The sequence below is a fragment of the Pempheris klunzingeri genome, chromosome 1, assembly GCF_042242105.1.
Source record: "Pempheris klunzingeri isolate RE-2024b chromosome 1, fPemKlu1.hap1, whole genome shotgun sequence".
NCBI lineage: Eukaryota > Metazoa > Chordata > Actinopteri > Acropomatiformes > Pempheridae > Pempheris > Pempheris klunzingeri.
In genome coordinates this window covers 10,661,295-10,680,550 of record NC_092012.1, presented here as the reverse complement: position 1 = coordinate 10,680,550, position 19,256 = coordinate 10,661,295, and the positions used below count along the sequence as shown (strand labels likewise).

Genomic DNA, 19,256 nt, shown 5'->3' with positions numbered 1-19,256 from the left:
TCTTATGCAACCCAACGTTGCTTTTTCTTAATATTTGACATCTACAGTATATCATGAAAAGTTAACAAGGGCGCGCTGTCTGAAGAGCTGCAGTCCAAGCGGTTTAAGAGGAACACTTCCAAGCCACCAATTAGCAAGAAAAGACATAACAGCAACAGCAGTCCTGCAGATTCAGATGTGTTGATGTGTGCCACCTACAGGCAAGGGAAGGGATAGAGCTTCAGCAATGTGAAAAATGAAGCCACCTGCAGGCAAAGCTTGTTAACAGCTGCTGCTGTGTGGCGTGTGTGAGTGAGAGAGAGAGAGAAAGACAGTGAGAGAGAGAGACACCCAATTTGATTGGTACATGGAAGAAAGGGGAAAATAGGTTAATAGGTAACTTTACTTATCTGTCTACTTTAACAATTATTCCCTATGGACCAGTGGCTGTTTCACCACACACTTTAACATACTTGTCTGGCATCGAGTGCCTAAAAACCTTAATATCAGCCCAAGTTATGGAGGTTCAGAGAAGGAATAAATGCTCAATCAATTTACAAAAGTTCCAATTTTTAGTGTTTTTGCGGAATTTTTGTGAATTGTTTCTCTTATGAATTTACCTCATAAATGTGCAGAGACGACAGGGAAAAGGAGAGACTTCAGTGAAACAACAGAAAGAAATGGAGTTTACTGGTGACCTCTGAGTTTGGTCAGAGGCTGAGCTGAACAGGCACACTCCCACACACTTGGCTGGTGGTTCCGTCACTAACTAGATTACAGCTGACAACTGTACAGTTCCTCAACTGGCTGTTGGGGTGAATCAAAATGTTCAAAACGGTTTTAATGACAAAAAGCTGCTCCATTTTCATTTAATGTTTCATTATTGCTAACGGTTGGTATAAGGGTTAAATGTTAAACACATCTTATGCCACTGTCAGAGGTGAAAAGCATTATATGGAGGAGTTAAAGTATCTTGTACATTTTCAGGCTGTAGTGCAGTTATGTTGCTGAAATGTGAGTTGCTATTACATCTTCATACATACTTGATACTTTTAAGCTTAAGGGCATTTTGTATGCAACATCATTTTAACAATGGCTGCATTTAGAATAAATCATTATATTTGACTAATTATGTAATCAGAACATATAAACTGAATGTAGCTCTAACCTTTTCAAATCGAGTGGAGTCCGGGATCTGTCTTTGTAGTGTGCATCAAATTCTTTCATTAGAATTGTTGATTAATAGAATTTGCAATCAAAAATGTACCCATATAACAGGATTAAAGTGACTTTAGGAAACAATCAATGAACACTACAGATGCTGAAGAATCAGTACTTTAAACATTGCTATCAGTCTTTCACCTACTGAATTTTTACCGCTTTTAAGTTGAATTAATGAATTAAGATAAAACTTATAATAAAACAATCAACCACTGCGTCTTTTTGTCCGTTTACATGAATATAGTTATCTGTACATGATAGAATGAATTACATTTCTTCCTCAATATCCAGTTGACAGCCTTTCATGGTTCACAGGTTTTCATGTTTCAGGTTACTTGCTAAAAAAACTAACAATGGGGTGTGTAAATGCAATGACAAGTGTTTGTAAATGATAGATAATTAAGAGCAGCTCTTCCTTGCTTATCCTCATATTATCAACACCATATCCTTACTTTGCATTGGGGGCTGTTTTTTTTATGAGTAGAAAGGCAAGACTGCCTGCCTGTAATTGTATGAGTGCAAAGAAAAATCTCCTGTTTATCAATGAATTGAAACTTAGAGGTAATTAGGCAATCTTACATGATGTTGTGTTTATTACAATTGCTCATGCGCAACTACTGCTCAGTGGATGTTTGGGAGGAGAGGGCAGGGTGTCAGAATGAGGGGTGATTGGGTTCAGTAACAGGAGCAGCTGGAGAGGCGCGAACAAGACTCATCTCAGCCAACAAGCTGTATATGAAACAGAGAGCTGTTATCATCAGACTGCTACCTGGGAGGTTGAATGTCACTTCCTGTTTCTTTCAGCCTCTGTGCTACCATACAGTACCATCTCCATGACAACCACGATGGCCCTGGGTTTGGAGAGCTGGTGATCCAGTAAGCTTTATACTGACAGTGGAGGTGGAGGAGTGAAGAGGGGCTTTGATTGATAAGCAAAGCTGCCTACCTCAGGCTCTACTTGGCTCTGACAGGGACAAAACAGCAGTCTGCTGTGCCTGCCACTGACATTTGTTATAAATCATTGGCAATTTCATCAGTTGGGAGTGAGAGACAGAGAAAGCCACAGAGAGAGAGAGGAGGATGAGAGTGACAAAAAAAAAGAAAAATAGACAACCTGTCTCTTAACGGTGTTTATTCCATTTGTTCTTACTTTGAGCTCAGCATCCCTGTCCTTTTCCTCCTCCTTTTCACTTTCTGTCTTGGACTTCTACGCCTACCCAGAATACCGATCGGCTATGCGGTACAGAAGCATATCACAAAGCTTAAGGTCAGGCAGCTTTACTCAAAAGAATTGTGCTGTAACTCACCTTGAAGGGTCAGTTCACACAAATTACAAAAAGACATATTTTTCCACTTACCCCTACTGATAGCTAGCCATGCAGACAGTTTCAGTTTTATCTGCTGGGATTTAAGAAATCTGTCTCTGAGATTACAGCCACTAAAATGAATGAAGGGTGAATTTTGTGACTAATGAACTGAACCTATTGCACTGAACTGACCCTTTGATCCTTGAGAGGTGAGTTACATGTAAAAAAGTATATTTTTGTGGAATAAAATTTGTCATATTAGTTGATGTGTGTGTATATGTATACACACATGATCTGTAGCCATCTTGTAGTAATAGAAACATGATGACAATGCCAAGGTATGAACACGCAATCCACAACGCACCTAAGCCGTTTTCTTCTTTCAAATGTTGTTATCTTCATTTCTGAACAAATGAGTGAAGAGCTAAACTGCAGCCGCGTCAGGCATTAGTGAAAAAATCCGTGCGAGAACCTTGAGGTGTAGGACCTCCATTTGCATTGTATAATGTGATTACTAGAGGTGTCCCTGACTAAGAATTGTTAAATCGAATCTGATATGTCAAGTTTTGCCAGTCGTTGAATCATGTTTTTTTCTGTTTGGTTTTTTTTTCTCCATTGATCCACATTCTCATTTGCAACATTTGCTTCAGTCCCCCCCCCACCCCCCCACACCAAACAAATGACCTGAAACACACAAATAAACTAAGTCCATAGTAGTAAACAGGGCAGGAATCGACAGGCAGACAGACAGAGCACGTCGCCCCGGTCCACCAAAGGGTTTTTTCACAGCTGAAAATGCCAAACGCTCCTCTGAAATATCCTCTGCACTTTAGAGGCGCAGCATATTTTCAGCTGAGATGCTTTGGTTGCTACAATACGGGATATCAGCAGAAGTGAAAATGTCGGCACAAAGTAGATACAGAGGTAGGTACTTATTTTTCATGTCGATAATGAGGTTGTCCGGGGTTGTCATCTACTACAGGCACGGTTACTCAGAGACCAGAAGTATTCATTTCTCAAGCAATTCTACGTAAAATCAGACATTCAGCTCCCCCATACAGCCCGAATGGAATGATCCTTTATTCAACTGTGAGATTGGCAGTTGAATCACGTTCCTTAGATTGAATCGTCAAATCGCCAACTATTCGGGGTCACTCCTAGTTATCACTGTACGTTGGTGAAAGCAAAACAGCATTTGAGGAATAGACAGTGGTATTATATGCTCAAGGCTTAAAGCTATGCCCGGAGCTAGAGATGTAAAAGCTAAAATGTAGACTACTGCTCCATCTTCATTTGACAAGCTAGGGAAAGGGATAGGGAGTAAGTTGTTAAAAAGGTTCTATAAAGAAATACACCACGTACACAAACAGTCTGAAGTCAGATGCACCTCCACTGTTATTTCATCTCCATATCTCTCTTTCTCCGCATCTGAGGCATCTATCAACCACCTCTGAAATCTTGATAAAGTTGTATTAGAGGTGAGTTGGTCTGTAGTCATTGTTTGTTGATATTTATTTATCTGTGTTTGATTCTTCAAAGTAGATCATTTAAGCCTACTAAAGTGGATGTCAACTCCTTTACCCCCTTTCATCGAAGTATGAATCCTTCACAGTCTTGGGAACTGGGACAAAACAAAAGATAATGACTTACATTTAATAAAAAAAAAGATGACATGAGTAAGATCCAAACCAGTCATCTACAGAGCTAGTGTGTACTGTCAATGTGTGAAGTTGAATTTGCACATGAAAAGCACAGTGGTTTAACGTTAAGTGTTTCATTATTTGATTCCACTACACTGCCAGGAGAAGATCAGAGACTTTTCTCTTTCCCTGATCTATTTTGGTGCTCATCATTTTCCCCTCTCTAACACCTGAGACAGATAATTATCCATAAAAAAGGAAAAAAAAAGTGCTACATTTAGTCATTTCTTTCCAAGCAGGATGTTTTTAAATGTGACACAGCAGAGTGACAAGCTGGAAGGCCAATAATTATAGCAATTAGCTAGACAATGACATCAAGCCATCAAGACTAGTTTGAGCCCTCGCAGGCTATATTATATATTTATTTTAGAAGAAACAGTCCCTTTTGAAGTTACAAAGTTCTCTACTCAAACTTAAACACACCCACAGTTCATTTATCCACAGTGTCTTCGTGTGGCTATTTTTCACAGGCACCCATTCACTATTCTTTGCATGTTTCATGAAACGATATGGGATCATCTTTTAGTTCTGCCCGCTCCTCTCACATACGGAGGCTTCGCATAATCACTCACCTCCCTGATAAATCATGTCCCCTCTGCTGTAGCCCAAACACCTTACATTGTCAGAGCTCAGGCTCAGCTTGCTGGAGAGGCTGATGGATGATTTACAAGCAGCCAGCCTCTTCTCTCTAAAACCTTCCTTGGTGGATAAGCCTTGTTCATTAACCCTCTCACACTTTTGAGGCCATACAGGCTGGCCAGTTTTACACTTTGTCCATGTGGTAACAAGAGAACAATAAGTGCAGATGTTATCCTGGGGCCATTTCAAGTATGTGTGTGTCTGTGTGAAGGCTAGCAGGGCAAATAAGTGTCTTCTTAAAAACAGAGCTGAAAAGCCAAGGCTTACTCTTGAGGACCGTATGCATCCTCCTTAAGAACCTTTCACTCTTTCCTTCTCTCTTTTAAAGAAACACGACAGGTCTCTTCAAACAAAAGCTAAATGCTTCAGAAGAGCCAGATTTCTACTTAGGAAATGATGTCATGGCAATAGAGACCACATACAGGGGAGGTGTTGCTATGCTGCGGACTATGTTATAGCTGATACAGCTGATGTGCATCTCATAAAAACTGTTCATCATATAGGGGCTATGCTATCTACAGAGATACCACATGGAGACTTCAGTATCCTTTCCTGTATGGTTGCAATGTCAGTAGAGATTGTTAATAGTAAATAGATTATAATTAATTAATTTATAATTTGTGATCCAGAAAAAAAAAAAAAAAATCCATTACAAATGTTTTGATTGTCACAACTTTTTAGTCTAGCAAAGTATTGTATGAAAGAATGTGAACATGATTACTTTGGCGACTGGCTAATTCTAAGTGTCTTATTGTGAAATGTCTGGTCAACAAGGCAAACCCTCTGATCCTCGCTTTAAGGAGAAAGAAAGAATGCGAATGATGGACCGCCTGATATTGTACGACACATCTATCCAGTGCTGCGATAGTGCTATCAACAGGTAAAATCTAACATTTAACAATGCAATGAATTCCTACACCAGAGTCATCTAACAGCAACCAGAAATATGTGCTCGGAATCATCAAATGTTGAAAATTAGGTTTCAAAGTCATAAAAAAAATAAGCCGTGCTCTCTGCTCTGAAATGCCTGGGGGTGTGTTGCCCTCCACAATCTCACGTTGGATAGCTGCTCTTTAGTCTGTCTCCCTCATCTACTGTCTATTTTAATTGTTCATTCTCTGATTTCTCAGTCTTTCACAGTTCCACCGGCACTTTAGCGGTGATTACTTTAAGCTCTTCAGTCTAGGTAGTGATCTAGACTTTATATATTTATTTCAAACCAATCTTTGTGTTGGGGGTATCCCTGTTCACTTAACCTAGCATATTGTCACCGGTTTAGTCTCAACCCAGTCTCTATAACCGGTGTTACAGTGGCTTGTATTGACTCCTCCACTGTTGCAGACAAAGATTGCATGGTTTCAGACAGGATGTCTGAGAGAAGTGCTGTGAGTTACTGCCAGCCTGGCACTAGCAGTACATTAGATATCACTCACTCTGTAGTAGCAGGCTTGTTAGCAGGCCTGCTAACACCAGCATTAGCGCAACATTAGTCTCATTTGCAGCTGCTGCAGTCACCCATCCCTCCTCGCATCACTGCGAGCTGCTTTTCAACCCTCACTGGTCCCATTGGGCCTTCCTGACCCCCGCAAACAGGGTTAAACAACGCACGCTAGTAATGGGGGACTCCATTATGGGTAACAATTGTAGTTGCAAGCTTGTTGGCAGGTGCTGCCATCTCTTCAGCAGCTACTGCAGGAGGGGTGACTGCATAGGTAAAGGTCCCCTCTAAAAGGTCTCCAGGTCTTGCCCATCATTTGAGCTGGTCAGGGTTGAATTTGAGTCAATCCAAATAATAAACAATGAGAAATGTGCTCATACAGTTAGTATGCTACAGGAACTTATTGAAAGAAATTGGAAGTTATTATTCTATATCATTATCTGAGATAATAATAGAAAAGAGAGAGTAGTCTCATTCCTATTATACTTATATTGTCCTTATGATGCCTAGATGTTGCCTGTTTTTGCTTTAATTTCACATGTTGGGATACTTTCAACGTTAAAAGTTGGAAAAAAGTAGTGTAAAGTGTTCACTTGCTCAACTTTGCTACCCATGGCACTTATTGCAGGTATTTCAAAAATCATGTCATGTCCCCGAATTGAGGTGTGACTTCTCTTCATCTGATCAGAAAGCACTTGAACGTGACAAATGTGCCGTTTCATGTGCCCTCACCTCTCCATGCATAAGCAATGTCTGCACCTATTTAAGCATACACATTTGCTGCGCTCTGCTCTTTGTGCTTCCATGGGAAGGATTTTCATAGCGCTGCACAAAATATGTAAACAAAGATCCACTTTTTGTCTTTCGCACAATGGCAACAAAGCATTGGATGCCACAGAAATACATTTAGATTTACTGAAACAGAAAATGAAAAAAGCAATTACAAAAAGTTTAGTAGATTCTATAGCAAGTAAAATGCATGTAAATATCAAAAACACTGCACAAAAAAAATTGAGAAATGAGATTTAAATATTATGCAGGCATTGAAGTACATTTTTTTGTCTGGTGAATCTTTCTTTCGCTTTGGAGTATGTTTCCCACTAAGCTCAATAATTTTTACAACAGTTAACATGTGAAAGATCTCTGTGCTCAAAGCTCAGTATCAGGTCAAAAACACAGTGGATGGAAGGCGAAAAGGAGAAAGAAAATGTACAAGATGTACTCTTGTAAGTAATGCTTACAAACACACACAATCAACAAAGTACTGTGTTCAGTCAGAAAGCAGACCTCACTGCTTCCCACTTTTTACAAACCCACTGCACATGGTACAAAAGTATCGTCGTCACCAAAAGTGCATCAACAGTAACACCTTCTAAGCACCCACAAAAACCGACCTTGCACATTGGAGAATTTTGTCCATAAAAGGCTTACAGCCATGCTTTATAAATAAGTGGTGTTTGGCATGTGCTTTACAAGACCAACATAATGCATCTAATTCAGTCCCTTGTGGTCCAAGTGGAAGGATATCTTAAAAATGACAAAAAGTACGTAAGGGAAGATTTAAGGGACAAACAGCCTTGTATGCTTGTTGTATTTATTTGTGCCTATGAAGAAAATTAAGCTACTTGGTTCTGGCAGCATTTAGACGCTTTCCTCTGTGTGTGTAACAACAGCAAAAATACCATTATGAACAGAACTCAAAGTGAGAGTAATGAGGTACACAAAAATTAAAGCCAATCGAGCTGGCTACATCCCAATATCCTGGCTCCGTGTTTTTGCCAGTATCAGAAAATGTTATACTGAAGACGCAAATAAGCAATGCTCTATTATTTTACCTTGCAAATGTGAGGTACACTGAATCAAAACAAATGTTATAAATAATTGTTTTTGGCTAGAGATGTTCCCGCATGCTGAACAGAATCTGTGTGTATGTAACTTTGAGTATCTGAGTGAGGCTGCCTCTGTGGACAAACGCAGAACTATCTGTGAAATACATTTAGACAGCCTCACTCCTCTTTGTCTGACATTGTAATTACCATTCAAACTAGCCAGGCTAATTACCTCCCCGTTAGGAAAAAATAATCAGGTTTGTACACAAATCACGACTAGCCACAGAAGCCACGGCCTGAAAACCAAAACAATAATCAAGTCTACTGGGCATGCTTATTATGTTTTCCATTTAATCAAAACTTGCATTAAGATTTAAAGTCATCAATTAGTCTATCATTTAGTTTTTCAAAGATTATTGTATAAATCCCTAACTTATTTATTATATTCTGTCAGTCAATTTTTCTGTTGACAGATTCCCAATGGGCCCCTAATGCGATTCATTAATTAAGTGTAATTAATACAGCTTGTTTACAAAATATGTTTTACTGTCCCTCACAAGTTTTACTTCATTGCTGATACTGGATGAGTCAAAAAGTCAGAAAAAAAAAGAAAGTAAAACAAAAAAAGATTGAAGCCCAACAAGACAGAAGCCTTGGCATCAAAATAATCATGTAAAGAGGGACCCAAAGCATGGTCAGGTTACTCTTTTTTCCAACAAAAGGCATAGCAAAGTTTCTCTCAGAATGAATAGAACTGTAGATTATTTTGCTGTAATTCGCTGTTACCTTTCTGTGGATATGCATGTGACGAGCAGCAAGTTGCAAGCAACAGAAGGATCTAATTTTCAGCTATCAGTCAATTATTGAAAACAGTGCAGCACACAAAGCCGCAACACTTTGGGTCTAGGGTTCTTCTAGAAAATGAGATTCTGCATCCCGTTCGAAGATTCTCTGTGGCGGGGCTAATAAGACTCTGATTAGAGCAAGAAACACAGAATGTGTCAGATTTGGTTTTCTATCTTTTCTATCTAACTGTTAAAACAAAAAAAACACTGCTGAATTTTCAGGGCCGGTCATCCAAAAGGAAAGGCACAGGGGTTAAGTCAAATTAAGCATCTCCAGTAAAACAACACATACTTCAGCACAGATCTATGTATAATGGGGAAAAATTAGAAGTCAGCTGCTTTAGTAAATCAAATATTTGCCTAGATTGTATTTCTAACAAGTTGAGTTAAGTCAACACTGACCATTAATGCAGATTTACAGTACAATCAAAAATACCCTGGCTATATAGCACTGACGGAGCAATGCAGGCTTTTTAAAATAATCCTTTTGTCCGTGCCCTTTGCCAACCAGCAGCCTTTCCTTTACTCCTCTGCCCTGTACTTGCTTTATTGTGATGCTAAACAGTGAGTTTTGACATTCAGGAGGACCCTGCCAAAGGACAGGCCAGTGGATGCAGTGGAGAAGAGAAGGCCTTAATGGGTTCAACTGGAATGGAAAGCATCTGCTAGTCTCTACAGGCTGGAGGACAGGAAAATGTCAAGTACGATTATTATAGAGCAAGCAGCAGCTCTAGGAATTTTCACCTGAATGAGAAACAGTCTCGGACAATGCACATGCACAAGCTACATCTCCACACATTAATGCCCTCGCTGAGGAAGTGAACAAACACATTCACACCGAGATGCATGTGCTAGAGTAATGTGGAACGTGTGCGTGTGTTAACATTACTGCTCCATTCAATACTGCTCCACCGCTGTTTTCGCTGTATCCAGCCATTAAACACTCTGCACCATAGTTTTCTCTGGACCACTTGGGAGAGCATCCTCACCAAAAAGGCAAAATTTGAGGTAAAGGTAAAACTGCCATCCCCTGAATGGCAGGGGAAATGACATGCTTCTGAAGTGTGCATGCATCTGCAGAGAGTCCCAGAGTGAGTATTACTTCACAGGATCACTTCAGCTTGTTTGCTAATTTGTACTCCAGAGAGTGCTAATCAAAGCTAGTGCCAGACTAATGAAGCTCTTTAGCCAAGAGGCCAGAGACACATACATGGCCCCATGACTCAAGGGGGTGCATGCCTGTATGCGCTGAAGTGCAGGCAAAGGGCTATATAAGGTCTAATGTGTGAATGAGTGAGTGTATGGCTAGAAAGGAGTGGTATAATAGCGGATCAGCAAAGCCCAAATCCCACTCTCTAAGGGGAATCCAGCATCAAACAGATCCTGCTGCCTGAGGGCTGGCCTTCCCGCTCTGTCGGCGTGGAAACTCCTGTCGCTGCACTTACAGCTTCTGGATCAGAGAGGAGACACATAGTAGGTGGAGTGACAGCAGAAATGACAGCCAGAGAGAGAGACAGAGAGATGAGGCAGTTTGGAAGAATGTGACCGTTTTATCACCACAGACTAAAGTGGTCCTGGGAATCATCAACAACAGGAGCCTTGGTGTTTGTTCCCTTTTCTGTATGGGTATGGTGCACTAGAGAATGATACCTGGATATGGGGCTGTTTACAGATTGGTTATTGCAGGAAGGTGAGCAGAATTTTAAACCACACATTATCCCCTGTCATCACTCCCACCTAAATTCTCTGCTTTACTTCCAAGTCAAGGCGTCTTAGTGCCAACCATAGCAACAGTCAAACAGAGATGTGGCTTTTTCTGCCAAGGACCACAGTGTGACCAGTCGCGAATGTTAGCCTTAAGCACGAATCCAGACAGACTGCCAGCTGAAAAGATAAAACAAATAAAGGAATAACACAAATGCCTGACAAGGTGGAAGCAGCATTGTGAGATGAGTGGGGGGGGGGGACAGTTGCTATAGCATGTCTGTGGTTCCTTTACCAAAGGTATTATCACAGAGACAGAACTCAAGCACCTGCCATTGAAGACGGCATAGATATAAAGCGGAGATAGTACTCATTTCCCTCCCATAACAACAGAAGTTCATATAATCATCTGCCTAGCTCTTTCCCTCCTGACGGCTATGTGATATGGCTGCTGGCATTGGTAAATGTGGGAGGACCAGGAATGTGTGTGGCTGGGCGATAAGGGCTGCTGTAAAATTTAATTAGCACAAAGCCGTGGTGAAAATGACTTCATTTCTCACTGCATTATTAACTAGAGTACTATGTAAGAATCCAGTCTCAATCAATGCACATAACAAGTTCATGAGAGAAAGGGACAGAGAAGGGGAGAGACAAAGAGAAAGAGGGTAGAGAGACAGAAAACAATGACACTTCGGACGCTCAAAAGTCCTACAAAAACTGAGAAGTATATCTAAAACAAATCTGCGATACACCCATTTTGCCCATTTCTCCTTCTGTCCCCTGCACATAAGGTGTGTGTTCAGGCAGACAGAAGACGAGACAGTATTCAGCTGCAAAGAAAAGATGGGGATCTCAGAAGCCAGCTGAATAGCAATCCTACATTAGCACCTTCACCTACTGTTTGGGGCCTGAGCTGGTGTGAATGGACTGATTAGGGCCCTTGGCTTGACATGCTGAACACCACTTTCTATTTCACGACCCACAGCCTTTATTACAGCCCAGCTTCCTCATAATCCAGCTAAAAGTGGATATCTGAGGAGCCTGATCGGCTTAGGCCTTGGCTAAAAACGTGGGATGTACGGCAGAGCAACGCGGAGTAGAGAGCAAAGGTGTTTGTTATCATCTGATTTCTATTTATGACTGAGTGGCCACAGCTGAGCTTAGTGTACACATGTGTGTGTGTGTGTAGGCATATGTGTCCACTCTCCTCTCATCCATTACACTGACCTCTCCAATCAGTCAAGTGAATATATGGTACACTGTTTCACTTTCTCATCTTGCATTTTGGACTGGGCATGGATGACAGAGAACACAATTTTATGAATAAGGGTATATTTGCTAAAGGTAATTGGGCTTGCCTTCTTAGCATAGGCTAATACAGTCATTATTAGTTTGAACACAATTCGACATGTGTGTGCATCGCAATTCAACACGTTTCATGGAAAAAGGCCGCCGAATCTTTAGGAGGCAGGACTACAACAGCACAAGAGGGAGCCATTAAAAACCATTTTTCATTATCCGTGTCCTCTCCTCTGAGGAATCATGACAAGTAAACAGCATGACCACATGGCAAACCATAATCTGTGACCAAAAGTTTTCAGACAGAAACATATTTCATTATAATTACTGTCTGTAGTACACATAGGGCACATGGTGTCTTTGTAAATAAATGGCATTTAGTTATCAGAGGATCGATGCTAGGTGCCTCTGGCCTGAGGGGTAGAGAGAACGGCTTGTGCTTGGAAGTCGCTAGTTCAATTGCCAGACCAGTAGAATAAATCTGGGACGATTAATCACCATCTACTCCAGAAGAGCAGCTAAGTGGCCAACAGATCAGACTGTGTTGTACTGGGCTGCTTCCACATGTGACTGAGCGAAACTGTAAGTTTACGGCAGGGTGTTCCAGGAAAAGGTTAAAAAAAAAAAAAAAAAGAAATTAAAAAAATAATCTTTCCTTCACTGCTCTCTACATCCCTAAATTACTATTCCACAAGTCTCACTGCACAGGCTGGACCTAATTACACAAGCCACTTTGTTAAGGTGCCCTCTTGCTCCATCTGTTCAATTCATGTATGCAGAGGCTCAAACCTGCACGCGCGCACACATCAAGTGCAGCACTTCAGACAGACAGACAGACAAAGGCAGGTCAAGGTACACTTTCCCATCTGGATATGCCTTTGTCTACAAGAACAGTTAAACATCTACACCACCAATCAAATGTGGCGATAAGACACTCTGTGACTCCAAGTGGTCAGATGATGTGGACATGAATAGAGAGAGCAGTACACCTGTCCAAGTCTTCGACAATGCTCTTGCCCCGACCCAGGAGTGGCCCATGACCTTCTGCCTGCACATCATTAAAGCGTAGGGTCTAAGCTCACACTTTCTATGCATGTATGCATGAGCGTGTATGTGTGAAAGTGGGAGTGAACACGAGGTGTTCCAGGACAGAAGCTCTTTGGCAATAATCTGTCACTTTAATGAAAAATGCACGGGCCGTATGTGATGTGTGGATGATGTATTATGACCAAATGCAGATAAATCAGCAACTTCTACAGTTACACTTTTGAAACAATGACGTGTAGCATCAATTCAAATAGATCTCGGAGGAAGAGTGTCTTTGCTCCTCTTTTTGTCCTGGGCTCACTGAAATGATTTAATAACCCCTTCTTTTTCTGCTTATGTCATGTCTGGGGGAAAGCAGCAAGGAAAAGGGAGGAGATAAAGCAGAGACAAAACAAAGTCAAAAAGTAAAGAGCAGACTGAGGAACTTTGGAAGGATGGGAAGCTTTCTCCCATAATTGACATTGATATGAAGAGACAGAAATGTGAAAACTCGCAATCTGCAGGATACAGTAGCCTGCAGTGGAATCCACATATCACAGTCTATGGAGGGCCCAATCAAAAAGGCAAGCATCTAACAGCAGATTCCACTTGAGTATCCCAGCCTCAGGAAGATACAGTGACTGACTCTCACTGCTAGTTTTTCCCAAGTGTCTCACATGTTAGCAGACAGACCACACCAAGATAGGAGGAAACAAACTTCCTTTTTTTATCCTACTTTTTTGACTTTCACTTCAACTTCACACTCTCCACAGTTTCGTCGTAATGATTTTCTGCAGCGCAACCTCTGAAAGGCATCGTGGGTTGAGTCTCAAATTAAGTCTATTAGTCCTCTGCTTCTGCCATTTGCACCTATATCCAAGCCATTTGATGTCTGCACTGAAAAGCTGACTGAATGAACCACGGATCCAACAGTATATACAAAAACATAAATTCAGCAAAAAGGGTCATAAGGTTGACTTGGAAAAAATACATAACACACAACGTCTCCAATAACTAGAGGCTTGCTTTTAGGGTGGAAACCTTAATGCTTTGGATCAAGTGCAAGAAAGAAAACATAACTCCTGTTTCCTTTGGTAAAGGGGTTCACTGGCTTTGTGAAGTGACCTTTACATCATTTTCAAGCTCTAGTTCGGAGCTGTATCACACATGATAATAGGTCGGATTTCACTAAACACGTGAAGTAATTGCTCCTAAAGACAGAGACATTTACCTCTTTATAGATCCTGTACCTTCTTACAATCTCTCCATAATGGATCATTCCAGGACAAGGGCATTACTGCGCACACATACACTTACTGTATAATGCATCCATTGCTTGTGCTGACCAATACACTCGGGGCCTCTTGCACACACAGACATTGTTGAAAGAAAATAAAAGAAAAAGCAAAAGAAGTGTATTTATGTGATTTCCTTCATGTACATGCCAGAGAAAGGCTGAAATGACCAGACATTGCCTGGAGAGATGTTTGCAGAAGGACACAGTTAAACCTATGGATGCTTTATAGATTCAATTTGCAGATTCAAGTCTATTACACCTGTGTGGCTAACCACCATCGATCCATCATTCTGTGGAGCCCAATCCAATTTAGAGTGTTGAGGAGCCCGAGAGCCCCGCAGACTTATCCTAACCCAGGCCACAGCCATCGCAAAGCCTGCTTACCTTCATCCCCTGAAGTCTGCGGGTGTGTCTGTGTACTTCTATGCGTTTGTGTGTGTGTGTGTGTGTGTGCTGAGCGAGACTGCAGACCAAGCTAAACACCTTAGCTGCTGGCTCATGTTAAAGTGTGCTGAGCCATTTTAGGAGTAAGGGGACTAACTCAAACCAAATAGTACAACAAGAGGAGAGCAGGACGGAAGACGAGTGCAGCTGACAGTGGAGTATATTGCAAGGAATCTTTTCTATTGTGTGGCAATCATATTCATCATGACTATGAAGCACTACGGCCATAATCAGAATACTCCACAGTCTCATCAACGTCTTGTGATGAGGAGCACAGTCTAATGGCCATCTGATTTGCTTCTGCCGACGACAGACTGGTTCACTTGAGTCACGCACTGTGAGTAAGCTTATGGCACCATACATGTTCAAAGTGACCATTCAAATCTCTCCCCCTCACCACTAATTACAGCATCTTCTGGCGCAGATGTTTCTGTTTTAATTCTCTTTGCTGCTCCGCTGGACTGTAGCAACACCCTTGAGATCAATTATTAAAGGGTATTTAAAACTGTGGGAAAAAGGGGGTGGTCTGGTGGTGTGAAAGTGAAAGTGCTTGTGCCACAGACTTAACTTCTTCACCTCCCAACTAAATAGAGAGCATCCTGTGGGTTTCACTCACTCCAGCGACAAAACCCAGGGCAATTAAGGCCTGGATATCCGTAGCAGATGAGGAGGGAAGGGAGATGGGAGAGAAGGGGTGAGGCTAGAGAAGTGGAGACTCCATACCAATAACAGGCAATTATAGTTGGGGAGGGCCATTGTCAAGCCATGAGAGTATAGAAGAAGACAGTGGGGATATGGGATGGTAGGGAAATGAGGAGGAGTGTTATTTAGGAGGCAGATGGCAGAGAGGGGGAAATTAAGATGAATGGGCACTGAGAGGGCTGAGCTGGTGCTGGGGCTGGGCAGAGAAAAGTAATTAGCTGTGTTTGCTCTGGGAGGCTGGCAGTGAGTATGATGCCTGCGGTGACAGGCTAAAGCCTTGAGCTTTATTAGTCAACAAGGCCATGTCTGAAGCTGCCAGCAGGGGGCAGCTGGGCCAGCAACCTGCCAGGACCTTCTTACCTGTACAACTCACCATGGGGTCTTTTTACAACATGGACACTGAGCAGCAGCCCCTTCATGCACCGTGATTTCCTCTCACTCTAATCCCCTGTTAATACAACACAGCTCTGGCTAATTCTCTTTCACATTCACCGGCTCTCTATTACACTCAGGCTCTTTTTTTTTTTTTTTCTCCCACATTATTCCTTAGTTTCACCCTCACCAGCCATCTTTCTTCCTCACACCATCTCTCTCCATTTCTTACGTTACAGCCACCTCTATCTGTCTCTTTCCTCCCACCCTGTATATTTCCCTCCCCCTCGTCACTTTCCAATCTAATTTCAGATAAGTCGTAGCAGAACAACAGAGCAAGGCCCTTTATCATTGCCATCAATGATGTGGGTGGATTGAGCGTGAATAATTTTATTCATGTGTGCCTGTACCCAGCCTACTGGGATTCCAATTACAAGTAATACGAGGTAATAGGGTTACAGTTCAATTTTTAAGTGCCTCGGTAATGATTGTAGAAAAGCTCTGACAAAAGAAGGAAGCTGCTGTTTATTTTAGCAATGGCCAAAAGCACAATATCTGTTCACAACTATGAATTATGTAGGTAAATTTAATTTGGTATAATAAGCATCCCATCCAATTTTCACTCCCAGGGAATCATATAGTTAGACACACATACCCTTACCCTTTTTAAATTCAACACTGTCTCAGTAAGACACTTGAAGTGCTGTAAGGTACAAGTGGCTCACATCTAATTTGTAGCACAGCATTTAGTCATTTGTAGACAGTTGGATCGTGATGTGCATACCTCACTGCTTTTCAAAAACGTACAAACTGTAGGTCAGCAGTGAAATTCAAGACAAAAAAATCTAAGAAATTCTACTACACTTGACTCATATGTCAATGTGAATAAAGATCTGACACTTCCTTTATTTAGATCCTAACTGCATTCAAAAGCATAGGGATCAGTTCAAAATGGTACAGTTACTGAACAATTTAGGAACCTTATCAAACTGAGCCGCCAAAGCAGCCCACACACTGCATTCAAAGGATCTCAAGCCTTCATCTCACACAGTCTGCACATTGCACTGCCTCAAACTGCTTTAGCAACGGCCTTTCACACTTTCGGATGGCCCACACAAGGTCACAAAAAGGCAAAGGGGCGACGAAAAAGGTCACTGAGCACACAAAAAAGCAGGACATATGAATTGTCAAGGGAAATTAGCATTACATGCAAGAGATGTTTGAATGATTTCCATCTGCAGATAAAAGACGGAGCTGAGCATGCTGGAGGCATTAGTGTTTGTTTTTTTTTTTGCTTTACCATGGTTAACAGGCCTTAGAACCTGGCGGAAGGAGCTGGGGCTGATCGTCTGCTGCTGATTATCTGTAAGGAGGGCAGTGAACAAATAATGCCAACACATATGGTACAAAGAAGAATCAAAACGATCATGACGGGGCATTCGCACTCTGAAGAATGGCTGTGAAGTGAAGTTCATTAACATCAAATACTGCGTTTTAAGGGCACAGCCGTCAGTTGCCCCTAAAGTTCGATGAGAGATAAATTCAAAACATGTACAAATCCCATCTTGGATTTACAACATGTGTTGACATGTGTTTGGTCTTTCATGTCTTCAGTTCCTGGGTTTAGATTTAGAACTTTCAAAAAAACTGGGTGTGTATTGCCTTTTACTGAGATCCAAACATCAAACAGTTGCAGTGTTGTCGGGCTGAGGATTCTGGCATTGTGCTGCTGGCAAGCATGTGTTCAAACAACAAACTAGTGTATTTTGTAAGTGACTGGGAATGAGAGTGTATGGAGTCAAGGCGTATGTTTGAATGTTTTATGACTTATGTTTGTATTCAACACATATGGATGTACTTTCACCACATGTATGTGTAGTGTCGTATGTCTAGGCATGGCGCTGCTGTGTCTAGAAGGGTGACAGCAGTGATACATTCTTGTTATTGTTCCGTAAGGTACGCCTATGCTGGATACCAGATGTAGACACTTGCATTGTTCTGTTTGTATTCTGCATGCCTTGATCTCAACTGTTCGTTATGGACGACCACAACAGAAAACCAGACGATTCTTTAATTCACTTCAACATCTGTCTGAAATAAGTTGTTTTTCCCAGACATGTTAGTACTAGGTTATATGTGTGTGTCATTCTTGCCGCATAAAATGTAGGTAGAGGATATGAGACTCACCTCTAGGTCTTGGCGCTCTCTTCCTGCGGTCTCTGAATGCAGCTCCTGACTGTAGGGCTTCCAGCAAACTATCCATCACACCTGTCTCATCATTCTCTGAAAAACCCAAGAAGAAAAAGAATGAGTGGGTGTTAGAAGACAGAGGAGAGGTAAAGAAACAAAATCAGATAAAGTGCAGTTTCTTGTACTGGTGAGGTTTGCCAGACACATTGCAACAATTTGGAACTTCCAATGGTGTTACACTGTATAAACACATAACATATAATATAAAAAGCCTGGAACAAGCACCTATATCACATGTATACTATTGGCTGCAGCCGTACAATAAAGCCATTTGCTCAATATATGATGAGACTAGCTCCAAGTAAATCCAGTAATACAAAAGTTCGCAGGTCCTTGTAGACAGCCTGCTTTACAAATGCATACCCCGGTGTTTCCATGTTTCCAGCCTAGTGTGGTTTGGTCATGCATTGCATTGTAGTATTGCAATTGTAGTACAAGCAGTTTAAGAAAGCATTAAAGATATTATGTTTCACAGCATTTATGGTAGAATAAATTGACTGGAAATCTCAAATCAATGCTCTGGAGAGGCACAGTAGCCAACAGTATGCAGACATATTGTAGAAAGAGAAAGGCTTTGCAGATATGACATGTAAATCATGCCCTGAAAACCTGGCCCTGACACCTGAGGCAGAATGATGGACCTGGCTAGTGATTTGCAGTGAAAACAGACTCCATTGGATGGGAAGGAAAATAGATAGCGGGTGTATAGGCAGGTTCGGGAAGAACAGACAGCCGAAAACTGTATACTGTGGGTGTCCTGCAAATGTGAATTTGTGTGCATGTTTTCTTTTCGACACTGTCTGTGCTGCCAATAAAACTTGAGGTCTTTGTCAACTGCCATGCAGATGTAAAATCTACCTGCTACAATGCAACCACAGAGCAATAAGCCCCAAGAGGCTGTGGTTTGCAGTGATTTCCGACTGCTGGATGCCATTTGCATGATCTCTGTCAGTCTCATTTTGTGGTTTAGTATAGTGTCGATCATACCTGTTTGAAAAGAACTGCAGTAGTATAAAAAAAAATAAATGTGTGAAAATGCAGCAACCTGATGTTAATGAAAACCTTTTTTTAAAAAATGACAAATTTCAACAAACAAATTTCCCATCCATGAATGTGCAAGTACTCATGACAAATGCAGCAATGCCACACACTCAGACACATTTCACCACCTCCTACTGTCCCCAGCCCTAATGGTTCTTTTTAT

At 41.4% G+C, this 19,256-nt stretch overlaps 1 protein-coding gene across 1 annotated transcript in view; it reads right to left on the bottom strand.

Annotated features, from left to right (window-relative positions):
- The window catches only part of LOC139198786 (protein diaphanous homolog 3-like), a 163,894-nt gene that overhangs the window by 28,752 nt on the left and 115,886 nt on the right, over positions 1–19,256 (bottom strand). The window contains exons 26-27 of the mRNA XM_070827734.1: positions 17,990–18,085; positions 17,103–17,165 (exon numbers count right to left, since the gene is read on the bottom strand). Of these exons, the coding sequence (XP_070683835.1) occupies positions 17,103–17,165; positions 17,990–18,085 (159 nt within the window). The remainder of the gene's footprint in view (positions 1–17,102; positions 17,166–17,989; positions 18,086–19,256) is intronic.